General features: G+C 45.0%; 1 protein-coding gene across 1 annotated transcript; it reads right to left on the bottom strand.

The window, feature by feature from the left end:
• Positions 1-3314: 3314 nt before the first annotated feature.
• On the bottom strand, positions 3315-8470 carry LOC119780534 (E3 ubiquitin-protein ligase TRIM21-like). The gene is made up of 2 exons (XM_038280607.1): positions 8349-8470; positions 3315-4730 (listed from the first exon to the last, which is right to left on the bottom strand). The coding sequence occupies exons 1-2, from the start codon at positions 8356-8358 to the stop codon at positions 3394-3396; spliced, it is 1347 nt and encodes a 448-aa protein (XP_038136535.1). The 5' UTR covers positions 8359-8470; the 3' UTR covers positions 3315-3393.
• Positions 8471-13250: the final 4780 nt, after the last annotated feature.

Genomic DNA, 13250 nt, shown 5'->3' with positions numbered 1-13250 from the left:
CTCACACAGAAACATTTGCTCCCGGAGCTCTGCTGTGTCATTCCCTTTGCTTTCCAGAAACTGACATATTTCTTCACGCAATTCGAAAAATCTGTTGAGCACTTTTCCGCGGCTCAGCCATTTCACCTCTGTGAGATACGGCACATCTGTGCATTCTGAACCATACTCTTCCAGAAAAGACTTAAACTGTCAGTGATTGAGACCTTTGGCTCTAATGAAGTTAACAGCTTGTGTTACTGTGAGGTTTGGGGGACCCAAATGCAGAGGCAGAGAGGCTGAGGTGAATACTTGTAGTTTTAAAGATGAAAATGGTTAACAAAGGCAGTCCAAAAATCCAACTAAAATGTAACAGACCAGAACCATGGAGACATCAAGGGAAAACACGTACAAGGAGCCAGGGAGAGACGAGGTGAGATGACAACAGTGATGACAGGACCAGCAAAAACAAGGAACCAACCAAGAGTGAGAGCAGAGGGAGAGCATATATAGTTGACAGAGACAAAGGGAGGGCTAACGAGCTGACAAGGAGCAGGTGTGAGAGGAGACAACGAGGGAACCAAGGGGAAAGGAACACACACAAGAGGGCAACAGAAAAACATGAGAACTAACAAATCTAGAAATTACAACAAAATAGGAATTAAACCAATAAAACTAGAAAACAAGGAGCAAAGTAAAACACAACATAACCAAAACCATGAAACTGTGGTCATAACATCCTTCATCTTTAGCCCTTTACCACACAGGAATTCCTGATGTAAGATGCAGTGATAAACAGTTCACCTGCACAGTTCTCTTCTCGCATCTTTTTGCGAATCCTGCCCACCAGTCCATTCTTTTTACCACTCATCGCTGGAGCACCATCAGTGGTTAATGCCACAAGTTTATTCCACGGCAGGTTTATTTCAGTTACACATTTGCAAACCTCCTCAAAAATGTCTTTCCCTGTGGTTGTGCTATGCATAGATTTGAGTCCACGCCGCAGACGAAGAAGATGTCAGTCTCTGGCCTCTGTCCAACAATCTTTGTCCGGTCAGAACAGAAAGGACATTGGCAAATACTTTATCTGTTATCTCTTTTGAGAGGGGATTATTGTGTAAAACTATGAGCAATTTTCGGATAACCAGATCAAGTTCAAAACACACTGCCTGGCCAAAAAAAAGTTGCCACCAAAAAAAAGGTCATTCACTCTAATACTTTGTTGAACCGCCTTTAGCTTTGATTACGGCACGCATTCGCTGTGGCATTGTTTCGATAAGCTTCTGCAATGTCAAAAGATTTATTTCCATCCAGTGTTGCATTAATTTTTCACCAAGATCTTGCATTGATGATGGTAGAGTCTGACCGCTGCGCAAAGCCCTCTCTAGCACATCCCAAAGATTCTCAATGGGGTTGAGGTCTGGACTCTGTGGTGGCCAATCCATGTGTGAAAATGATGAGTCATGCTCCCTGAACCAGTCTTTAACAATTTGAGCCCGATGAATCCTGGCATTGTCATCTTGGAATATGCCTGTGCCATCAGGGAAGAAAAAGTCCATTGATGGAATAACCTGGTCATTCGGTATATTCAGGTAGTCAGTTGACCTCATTCTTTGAGCACATCCTGTTGCTGAACCTAGACCTGAGCAACTGCTGCAACCCCAGATCATAACCCCGCCCCCACAGGCTTGTACAGTAGGCACTAGGCATGGTGGGGGCATCACTTCACATGCCTCTCTTCTTACCCTGATTGGCCCATCACTCTGGAACAATCTGGACTCATCAGACCACATGACCTTCTTCCATTGCTCCACAGTCCAATCTTTATGCTCCCTGCAAATTGAAGCCTTTTTTTCACTGATTAGTGGTTTTCTTACGGCTACACAGCTGTTCAGTCCCAATCCATTGAGTTCCCTTCGCATTGTGCGTTTGGAAATGCTCCTACTTTCAGTATTAAACATAACCCTGAGTTCTACTGTTGTTTTTCTTCCATTTGATCTCACCACACGTTTAAGTGATCGCCGATCACCATCATTCAGGATTTATTTCCATTTGTTCCTTGAAGATGATGGGTCCCCACTATCCTTCCAGTTTTTAATAATGCGTTGGACAGTTCTTAACCCAATTTTAGTAGTTTCTGCATCTCTTTAGATGTTTTCTCTGCTTGATGCATGGTTGTTTAGGAAATGAGAAGCAAGTATTTGCACCAGTTTGGGTTAAATAACTTGTTGCCAGCTGAAAGATAATCGCCCATGCAGTAATTATCCAATAGGAGGCTCGTACCTATTTGCTTAGTTTAATCCAGGTGGTGACTTTTTTTTTTTGGCCAGGCAGTGTATGTTCATTTGTGTGTTTTTTGGAAGACATGCTGGGTCAAAACCAAGTTTTTGCGAGTATCACATAGTATTATTATATTTCTGTCTCTATGGTAGACAATGTGAATGATGAAGTCTCAGTCAAAAATGAATCAATTAATCAATTATTTATTCACTCAGTTTAACAGGTGAATCAGTAATTCCCATACACATTCTGTGACAACATTTAATAAACACGGGTGAAAAGGGAACAGGAATAAGAAAGAATCTTGCAATGACCTGCCCCTGTCTCAATAATTACAAAATAAATATGTTGTGGGCATATACCATATATTTAAATAAACCACATACAATAAATTAAAAACAATTAATTAATAATAATCAACACATATCATAGGTAAAAGGCAATTAAAACCTATAAAAGTTTGTTTTGCACTTTCGGGGAATTGTAAATACTACACCACATGATTCAGGTCACTGGGCTTGTGCACCTGTAAGCAGGGATACCTGCTTTGAGGAAATTTTAGTCTGGGTAGACTGGTTATTTCTGTGTCAGTCTGATCTGTGTGTAGCAGCTTTATTAAGTGGACTACTACAATTTTTTCATTACTTTAAATTTTTCCTTAAAAAAGTAATTCATGACAACATGAGGTTTGACTTGATTTTGAAGGGTCGGTGCTCTACTGTGATTGCAAGAATATTCTCTGAGATAAAGGATACCCCTTTCCTGGTATAAATCATAAATTCTGTGCTTTTTTATTTTTTTTTTTTCCCCTTCTGTTGCTTTTTAAGTTTCAAACTGTTTAATCCTTTGTGGATTATGTGTCTGTGGGTGAAGACCAAAGGTAATTACATTTCTATTATGGTTGAAACTGCCTTGACTGAATTTATCAAGGCAAAGCAAAACTAGAACATCCCCAAGAACAGAAAAAACGTCAAGCCCCATCTAAAACCCCAGAAGATATTAGATGGAACTGAGCTGTTGACTTCCTGCTAATAATTTTTCCAAGCTCACTTCTCCACTTGCAGGGCTTCAGTTTTAGGCTTACTCAGATTGGGGGTTGTTTACTAACATATCCTTTCTTCAATTAGATTCTGTAGATCAATAATCCGCTTGATTAACAGGACAAATGATCAGAGGAGCAGAGTTTTTACCTCTATCGTTAAGATGAGGACAAAAGAATGGGTAGAGTTTCTGAGTGAAGCAGTAGCCAGCAAAGGAGTAGATCAGAGCTGCAGCATCTACATCATAGAAGGAGACCAGACCCTCCTCATAATCCACAAACACCCCCACCTTCTGAGGACCAGGATGGAGATGCAGACGGACTGAAGGACCAGCATAAGCTCTGTACTCATTTCCATTCATTAAAACAACAGTCCAGTAACCATCCTCAGGGCTCAGAGTGATCTTTCCCTTCCTGCTGATGGACTCTCTGGCCACTCCTAAAATCCACTCAGTCTTCCCTTTAACCTGAACCTCAAAGTAAAATGTGCCTGAAGAGAAACTCTGACATCCTAGAATAGAAGCACTCGAAAATCTCTGTGGATTGTCTGGAATATCCTTCCTCAGATCACTGTAGTTTACCTGTTTTCCATCAGCAGACATGATGAGTCTAGGATGAGCTGTATCAGGATCCAGAGTCACATCCACTGCAGACTGCTGGACCCTCTTCATCTCAGCCTTCATCATCATCTTTTTCATCTTTTCAAACTTCTCTCTGACCTTCTCCTCCAGCTGAGCCACAGCTCTCTCCACAGTCCCCTCATATGATGGTGGATGAACTCTGACCTCTGTCCAGTTCTTGGTGGGTGGAGCAGCTTTCAGGGAGGAGAAGCTTTGGAGGAGGTGGAGGTGGTCTTCAGACTGGGAGAGCTGCTTCACCTCAGAGCTCCTCTTCATCAGCTCAGAGATTTCCTGTTCCAGATCTTTGATGAAGTCTTCAGCCTGTTTCTCTGCAGTTTTCTGTTTGTCTTCGATCTCCTTGATGAGCTCCTTCAGGCCTCTCTCAGCAGACTCCTTCAGAGCAGTGAAGACCTCAACACCTTCTGCTTTCTCTCTGTCTGCAGCATCTTTACTGATCTTCACCGACTCTTTGATCTCCTGAATCTTCACTCGTCTGTTCTGGATCATCTTCTGAACTTCATCCTCTCTTTTTCTCAGTTCTGTTTTTTTGGCTTGAAATAATGCTGGCTGCAGGTCATTCCTGTAAATCTTCTTTAGAACCTGCAAGGTCAACTCCAGGCATGGTAGAAGGGCGTAGGTCTTTATCATCAAGTCTACAACCTCTAATCTTTTTGCTTTTTCAAGATCCTTCTTCTTGAGTGTTGGCAGCGCAGGAAGATTCTCAGGCTGCTGCAGGAACCACTTAAATCTTTCAAACTCCTCCTCACTTAATTCATCCAAAGTGTTCAAGATGTCCTCTGCCATAATTTCAGCTCCTGTAAAAGTCAGACAACGCTGTGAAAATAATAATATAATAACACCTTCCAACTGTTTTTCCTGCGTAAAGACCACTTTCTAGTGTTCATTGTTATTAGCTCTATGTTTCCATTGTAAGTAGTGGAGCTCGCCCTACAGCCAGGTGTCATCACATGCACCAATAAACCCCATATAGGTACAGCAAGAACCAGTCTTTACATGCCAGCACATGAGGCTGCAAAACATCTTCATTCCTCACCAGATTAATCTGTGATAGAAAGGACACAGTTCATCTATTTTTTTCATTTCTAAGATGTATTAAATCCATCCGTTATCCCCTTCTGTGTTTTCCAACCTGATGGGTTAAACTCTTGGGTGTGGAATGGAGCACAAGGCTTCTTCATGTAAACCATTTGTTACCTTGGCACCTATGTTTTCTTCTTATTGTTTTCTCCTGTTTTGCTCTGCCCGACACTCATTATCTCTTATCATATCCACCTATTCCAGCTGTTATTTAAGCCTTTGGAGCCCAGCCTTTGTTTGCAGATTATTCTAGCTTCTAAGTGAGACTAACTCTAGCTTTCCCTGTGTTAAGTTTTGCCAGTTCCTGATGTGTTTGTGCCCTTTGATTTCTAACTTTTTGACTGCCCCTGTTTGCTCTGTTTGCCTTTTCTATGTATTTTTTCTAACTGTTACCTGGATTCTACCTGCTGCCAACCTTGTATCTGTCTTCTGTCTGAGGATTGGATTGCCCTCCTGGATCTTTCGGTTCCTATATGTGCACTGGCTGCTGAAGGAAGTTGCTGCTCTTCTCTACTGGATCTCCGGTTCTGTAAAAAGCAACGGAGTTCCGCTCTCCTGGTCTATGCTCCTTCTTCTGGACACAGAAGAGCCACCGACTTTTCTAGGTCGGTGGCTTTTATGCTCATTATTATTATTTGTCTGAGTTTTGAATTCTGTGACCAGAGCGTCTACTCGTGCAGAGTTTCTAGTAAGACCGGTGCAGCAGACGAGCAGCCGTACCCTAAATCAATAAACGCCTTTTTGAATATATCACTGACTGTCTTGCATGAATTCTGGGTCCTATATTCTGAGCCTTTTGACACCACTGTCCTTCAAAGCATCTTTGTATGCTGGCAAATGAAGTGTGCCTCCTGTGTACCATTCAGAGTATGCAGGAGTATGATCAGTACGATTTTTTGCCTTTGGTTTACCATACTTTTTTGCTGCTACCTCTGAGTCTGGGCCGATTGCCTGCCACGAGGACCCACTGCTGCAGAGATGATATCAGCTACTACTGTTACCTTCAGCTGAACTGCAGTAAATTGTCAAACAGATTAAAGCCCTGCAAAATCTCCCTTTATTTTTGTTGCATTGGACTGATTTGAGTCTCTTCAAGAGCTGCCTGTTGGAAAGTGTGGACAGAGCTTCTGCTACATCATCACCTCATTCCTCGCCCAGATGCGGGAGACCGGGGCCCCACTGTGGAGCCAGGCCTGGAGTTTGGGCACACTGGTGAGCGCTTGGTGGCCAGGCTTTTACCCATGGAGCCCGGCTGTGCACAGCCCAAAGAGGACATATGGGTCCCCCTTCCAATGGGCTCAACACAGATTAGGATGCCTCCCGGATGTCTCCCTGGTGAGGTGTTCCAGGCACGTCCCACTGGGAGGAGGCCCAGGGGGAGACCCAGGACACGCTGGAGGGACTATGTTTCTTGGCAGGCCTGGGAGCGCCTTGGGATTCCCCGAGTGGAGCTGGCCCAAGTGGCTGGGGAGAGGGACGTCTCTGAGCAAAATTTAAGTAGCATCACCAAGTAATTTAGCTGTCCTAATTGACAATGGATCTTCAAGTCACAATGCTGTCAAGAAAGTTTCTATTAAAGCATTAATTAAAGAGGAAAGACTTGAGTTAATATTCCTTGAACTTGTTGAACTGGGAATTGGCCAAGCTCCATCTGATATCAGAGATCTGATTGTTCACCTGTTTGACTAATGCTTGCATTACAGAAGAGTGGATTCAGAAAAACTGGTAAAATTTGTATCTGATGAAGCCAGTTTAATGTTAGGAAAAAAGTCAGAAGTAGCAACCAGGCTGACCTCAAGATTCCCAAAGCTTTTTGTTTTACACTGTATCTTGCTGTATCAGGTGCAACTGATGAGGTAAACTCTGCCAATCACTTCAAAATCTTTATCCAGAAGCTATATTCTCTGTATAGTATGTCAAACAAAAAAGAAAGTGAACATAAATGCCGCAGCTGAAGTAAGATCGCAACTTCATCGCATTGGCTGAATTTTGAATGTAAGCTGGGTGTCTAGTTAGTTTCAGTTTGCACTGTTTGGACATCCCAATGAATACCTGTGCAGCACTTTAAAAATGCTTGCCGAAGGCGAGGTCAACCAAAGAGAGACAAATGTACAGAGGTTTTCTAGACCATGTTCAAAGTCCGGAATTTATTTGCAAGCTTGGGCTCATGTATGACACTCTGTATGAACTAGTATGTCTCCTGTGACAGGAGCTTCAGTCTCGTTCTATAACTCTGGTTAGAAGAGAGCATCTGCTGAAATACTCAATCAGAGTGATCCTGTCATTCAAAGAGAGTCCAGGTGAAAAATATGGTGAGGCCTTAGAAGCAAAAAAGGCTGGGAGTATCAGTCTACAGCACAAAAAAAAACTGCAAAGCTTAAGTCTTTCAATCAAGGCAAGTTCTTACAAAGCCTTGTCAACAATCTAGAGAAATGCTTGTCTTTTGAGCATAAGACCATCAAGGACCTCAGCTAAAATAGTTGGGGTTTTTTTCAAGTTGACAACAGTTTAACATGTTTTTAAGGTTATCTGACTGGTTTTGATGCTTTTGATTTTCCTTTTATATATAAGCTGACAAATGAACATATCTAAATGTTTTATTCAAAGAAATGTAAAAAAAAAAACAAAAAAACTGAAACACCATGTTTGCCTCATATTTTATATTCATGCAGGCTGCCTGTGCCACCAACAAACTACTCCTGATTACGCTGTGTTCATTTTAATAGTGGCCACACTGACTATTGTTCACAAACAGCTGTTCAAAGAGACAGTTTACAAAAGGAACAGAAGAGCAGTTAAAAAAGAGCAGCTTCAGCTGCTGCTCCTGCAGGAGTTTTTGATGTGCCTTGATGCATGTCAACCATAGATTTTGCATGAAAAACGGCTGCTTCTTCTGCCTAAAGAGCATTAGGGTTTGAACATAGCATTATTCCCTCCTCTTCAATAACCTCATGTATCTGATTTCTTTCCCCCCCGGAAGTTTTCACTTTGTATGTGGGTCAGAAGACTTAACAAAACCATATCAGTTTGACCAATCATCTGTTTAGGCTGTCCCCGGCTTGTTAATCTGCCTTCTCAAGCATGCTACCTGATTAGTCCATTGCCTACCACCAGTATATCTACCTACATCCTCAGTTCAGTCTATCAACTCCACAGCTTTCAATATGCCCTTTAAGCACAACATCATGTCTGGATAAAATATTAGGTTAGCTGATCTGTAACAGAACAATCTGGCAAATAACGAACATGTCCTTGTTGACTGTTGTACTCCAACATTGCTATTATGATGGACAAAAGGACTATGTTAGGAACTGAAAAAAGAAACAAAAACTCACTAGAAGACATCCAAGGATTGCTGTTTGAGGGATCCAGGCAGAGATAGGATTAAAAACTATTTTTGAATTGAATTGTATGTCTTGTCCTGTTACTGGTCCTAGGCTGCGCTACAACCTGCCACCTTGCTGTCACAGAACTCAGCTTCCAGTATCTGGTTTCAGTCCAGAGACATGCGGTCACTCCCTGCTTTGTCTCAGAGCAAGAACCGGTTTTTCATGAAGTTTCAGTTTTTGAGGGAGGAACAGGAACATCTCTGTTGTTTTTGGTCTATATCATAGGTCTACACTAAACTGCTTTTAAAAACATATTACCAGCCTTAATACAGAAACTATAAGACTAAAAACAAAATACTTTAGGGGCAAATTTTCTTAATAGATCAACATCTAAAATAATATAAAGACTAAAACTAGAAAAAGTGCACAAATAAGGTTTTCAAAACATTAAACCAGCTTAAGAATAACAAGGTTTATTGAACAAATAAATAAATTCAGAATTTTTCTACACCAAATATATATAAATAAATATATACATACACACACACACACATATATATATTTTTATATATATATATATACCAGAGATGGGGACTTGAGTTTGTGACTCGTACTCGAGTCGCCATTAAGTCGCATATTTAATGACTTTAGACTCGACTTGGACTTGCATTTGAAGGACTTCAGACTCGACTGAGACTCGTGATTTCTGACTTGTGAACAATATTTTATTCCAGCGTAAAAACACTTATTCAAGTGTTTGTTTTACTAACTTGACTGATCGCCGCTCGCCAGAAGAGGTAAAAAAAAAAAAAAAGTAGCACTTGTGGCCAGTATGGCCCCACACTCAGTCGTTGACACAAGGGGGAGCAAACAACTCAAAGACCCAAACCGTGAAGCACTCAAGTTCAAGTGTTTTATTTATACAAAAAGCCACAGCAAAAGTGGCATAATAAAACAGTCCTTTTCTTCTCCTGATAAAACCTAAAATTCAAACGCCAGCATCCACGCGCCAAAACCCCGTCGGAAGATATATTCCTGTTTATGCTTTAAGTCAGGGGGAGCGCTACTTACAGGCGAGGTTCCTCCTCTGCCCTAATACTCCTTACTGGGCCATCTGTGCACCCGCCTGCCTCTCCCCCCGGCAGCGCGTCCGTCTCTGTCACCTGCAGATTCCGTTCTCCTTTCCTTCAGACTCCTTTTATGTCGGCTTTAATCAGCCCTTGCTCACACCTGAGCGCAGCAATTATCCAGCGCAATTAATGCACTCCGCCTCCTCAGACAACTACTTCAGTCCAGTGCGCATGGATTGTCACAAGGGAAAAACAAACCAAAACAACCCAACATGCAGGAAAAACTCAAAAGTCTAAAATAAAGGAAAACAATCATATAAAAAAGAAACATCAAAACATGCAAAGCTCAAGAAGAAAATACAAAGAAAAACAAATCATATCTTCCTCTCCAAACATGCAAAGCATAAAACTAACATTTAAATGAAAGAAAACCATAAATCATATTTTTCCCTGTGCAACACACTTGACGTCACCGACGCAACAGTACGTGACATAAATGCCCGTGCGCATGCATGCATGCAACCCATACAGAAGCGATGATTACCCCCCCTGTTTCGGTGCCACCGTTCATAATAACCTTTGGCTACAAAAACTTTACATAAGGCGGGAATAAAAGAGCAGCAAACTGCAGCTTCTTTAGAAAAAAATACACGATGCTTGGTCCACCACATCTTTACTCCACTCTTGTAGTTGCTAACCTGTATTAATAAGAGGCAGGATTGTGATTGTTTTCTTCCCCACAGTCCTCATTTTCACTTAAAAATAAAAGAGCAGACATTTACTCCTAAAACTAGAAAAAGTTGTAACCACAAATGTCAGGTAAATACTGTAAGAAAATAGTTTTTTTTAAAGAAAAAAAAATAAAAATGCAAAATTTATCTGGAAATTTTTTTTGCGTGTGTGCTTTTTTTATTTGTATTTTTCATTTATCAGTTCAAGATAATGATCACTCCATAGATATAATAGCGACCTTTAAGCTATACCGTCTCAGTGACGGAGATGAAAACACAAGCAAGCACGAAAATTATTGCACTTTTTTAATTAATGAAGTGATTAGCATTTTTTGTGCGATTAATTGATTAATTAATTGATTTGTGTGTGTGTGGGTGGGTGTATGTGTGTATGAGTGTGTGGGTGGTTAAGTGTTTGGGTGTGTGTGTGGGTGGGTGAGTTTGTGGGTGGGTGTGAGTGGGTGAGTTTGTGGGTGGGTGTGTGTGTGGGTGGGTGAGTGTGTGGGTGTGTGTGGGTGGGTGTGTGTGGGTGGGTGGGTGTGGGTGGTTAAGTGTTTGGGTGTGTGTGTGGGTGCGTGTGTGTGGGTGTTGGTAGGTGGGTGAGTGGGTGGGTGTGGGTGGTTGAATGTTTGTGTGTGTGTTGGTGGGTGTGGGTGGGTGAGTGTATGGGTGTGTGTTTGTATGTGTGTGGTTGGCTGTGTGTGTGGGTGGGTTTGTGAGGGTATGTGTGGGTGGGTGTGTGTGGGGGTGGGTGAGTGTATGGGTGGGTGTGGGTGTGTGTGTGTGTGGGTGGTTGTGTGTGTGGGTGTGTGTGTGGGTGGCTGTGTGTGTGGGTGTGGGTGGGTGAGTGTGTGGGTGGGTGTGGATGTGTGGGTGGTTGTGTGTGTGGGTGGTTAAGTGTTTGGGTGTGTGTGTGGTTGTGTGTGGGTGGTTGTGTGTGTGTGGGTGTTGGTGTGTGTGTGGGTGTTGGTGTGTGTGGGTGGCTGTGTGGGTGTGTGGGTGTGTGTGTGTGTGGGTGTGTGGGTGTGTTTGCGTGGTTGTGTGTGAGTGGGTGTTGGTGTGTGTGGGTGGCTGTGTGGGTGTGTGTGTGTGTGTGTGTGTGGGTGTGTGGGTGTGTTTGCGTGGGTGTGTGTGGGTGTGTGTGAGTGTGTGGGTGGGTGGGTGTGGGTGGTTAAGTGTTTGGGTGTGTGTGTGGTTGTGTGTGGGTGGTTGTGTGTGAGTGGGTGTGTGAGTGGGTGTTGGTGTGTGTGGGTGGCTGTGTGGGTGTGTGTGTGTGGGTGTGTGGGTGTGTTTGCGTGGGTGTGTGTGTGTGTGTGGGTGGGTGTGGATGTGTGGGTGGTTGTGTGTGTGGGTGGTTAAGTGTTTGGGTGTGTGTGTGGTTGTGTGTGGGTGTGTTTGCGTGGGTGTGTGTGTGTGTGTGGGTGGGTGTGGATGTGTGGGTGGTTGTGTGTGTGGGTGGTTAAGTGATTGGGTGTGTGTGTGGTTGTGTGTGGGTGTGTTTGCGTGGGTGTGTGTGTGTGTGTGGGTGGGTGTGGATGTGTGGGTGGTTGTGTGTGTGGGTGGTTAAGTGTTTGGGTGTGTGTGTGGTTGTGTGTGGGTGTTGGTAGGTGGGTGAGTGGGTGGGTGTTGGTGTGTGTGGGTGGTTGTGTGTGGGTAGGTGTCAGTGTGAGTGGGTGTTGGTGTGTGTGGGTGGGTGTGTGGGTGTGTGTGTGGGTGGGTGTGTTTAAGTGGGTGTGGGTGTGTGTGGGTGGGTGTGGGTGGGTAGGTGAGTGTGTGGGCGGGTGTGGGTGGGTGGTTGAGTGTGTGGGTGCGTGTGTGTGGGTGATGGTAGGTGGGTGTGTGGGTGGCTGTGTGGGTGCGTATGTGTGGGTGTGTGTGGATGTGTGGGTGGTTGTGTGTGGGTGTGTGTGAGTGGGTGTGTTGGTGTGTGTGTGTGGGTGTGTGTGGATGTGTGGGTGTGTGTGTGTTAGTGGGTGTGTGTGTGGCTGTGTGGGTGCGTGTGTGTGCATGGGTGTTGTTGGCTGTGTGTGTGGGTGTGTTTGCGTGGGTGTGGGTGGCTGTGTGTGTGGGTGTGTTTGCGTGGGTGTGGGTGGCTGTGTGGGTGGTTCTGTGTGGGTGTTGGTGTGTGTGGGTGTGTGAGTGGGTGTTGGTGTGTGTGGGTGGCTGTGTGGGTGGTTGTGTGTGTGGGTGGGTGTGTGGGTGTGGGTGTGGGTGGGCGTGGGTGTGTGAGTGTGTGTGTGTGTGTGTGTGTGGGTGGGTGTGTTGGTGTGTGTGTGTGAGTGGGTGTGTGGGTGTGTGGGTGTTTGCGTGGGTGTGGGTGTGTGTGTGGGTGGGTGTGTGGGTGTGTAGGTGTGTGTGGGTGGGTGTGGGTGGCTGTGTGTGTGGGTGTGTTTGCGTGGGTGTGGGTGTGTGGTTGGCTGTGTGTGTGGGTGGGCGTGTGGGTGTGTTTAAGTGGGTGTGGGTGTGTGGGTGGCTGTGTGGTGCGTGTGAGTGTGTGGGTGGGTGGGTGTGTGTGTGTGTGTATGTGTGGGTGAGTGTGTAGGTGTGTGTGGGTGGGTGTGGGTGGCTGTTGGTGGCTCTGTGACGGTGGTTCTGTGTGGGCGGCTCTGTGTGGGCGGCTCTGTGTGGGCGGTTCTGTGTGGGCGGCTCTGTGTGGGCGGTTCTGTGTGGGCGGCTCTGTGACGGTGGCTCTGTGTGGGCGGCTCTGTGTGGGCGGCTCTGTGTGGGCGGCTCTGTGACGGTGGTTCTGTGTGGGCGGCTCTGTGTGGGCGGCTCTGTGTGGGCGGCTCTGTGACGGTGGCTCTGTGTGGGCGGCTCTGTGACGGTGGCTCTGTGTGGGCGGCTCTGTGTGGGCGGCTCTGTGTGGGCGGCTCTGTGACGGTGGTTCTGTGTGGGCGGCTCTGTGTGGGCGGCTCTGTGACGGTGGTTCTGTGTGGGCGGCTCTGTGTGGGCGAGCCACCATCACAGAACCACCAAATCACAGAACCGCCCACACAGAACCACCGTCACAGAGCCGCCCACACAGAGCCGCCCACACAGAGCCGCCCACACAAAACCCACCGCACAGCCCCTCCAAAACCGCCCACAGAGCCGCCACACAGAGCCGC

The sequence above is a fragment of the Cyprinodon tularosa genome, unplaced genomic scaffold, assembly GCF_016077235.1.
Source record: "Cyprinodon tularosa strain WSP-4 unplaced genomic scaffold, ASM1607723v1 ctg1617, whole genome shotgun sequence".
NCBI lineage: Eukaryota > Metazoa > Chordata > Actinopteri > Cyprinodontiformes > Cyprinodontidae > Cyprinodon > Cyprinodon tularosa.
This window is presented reverse-complemented; position numbering and strand designations above follow the sequence as displayed.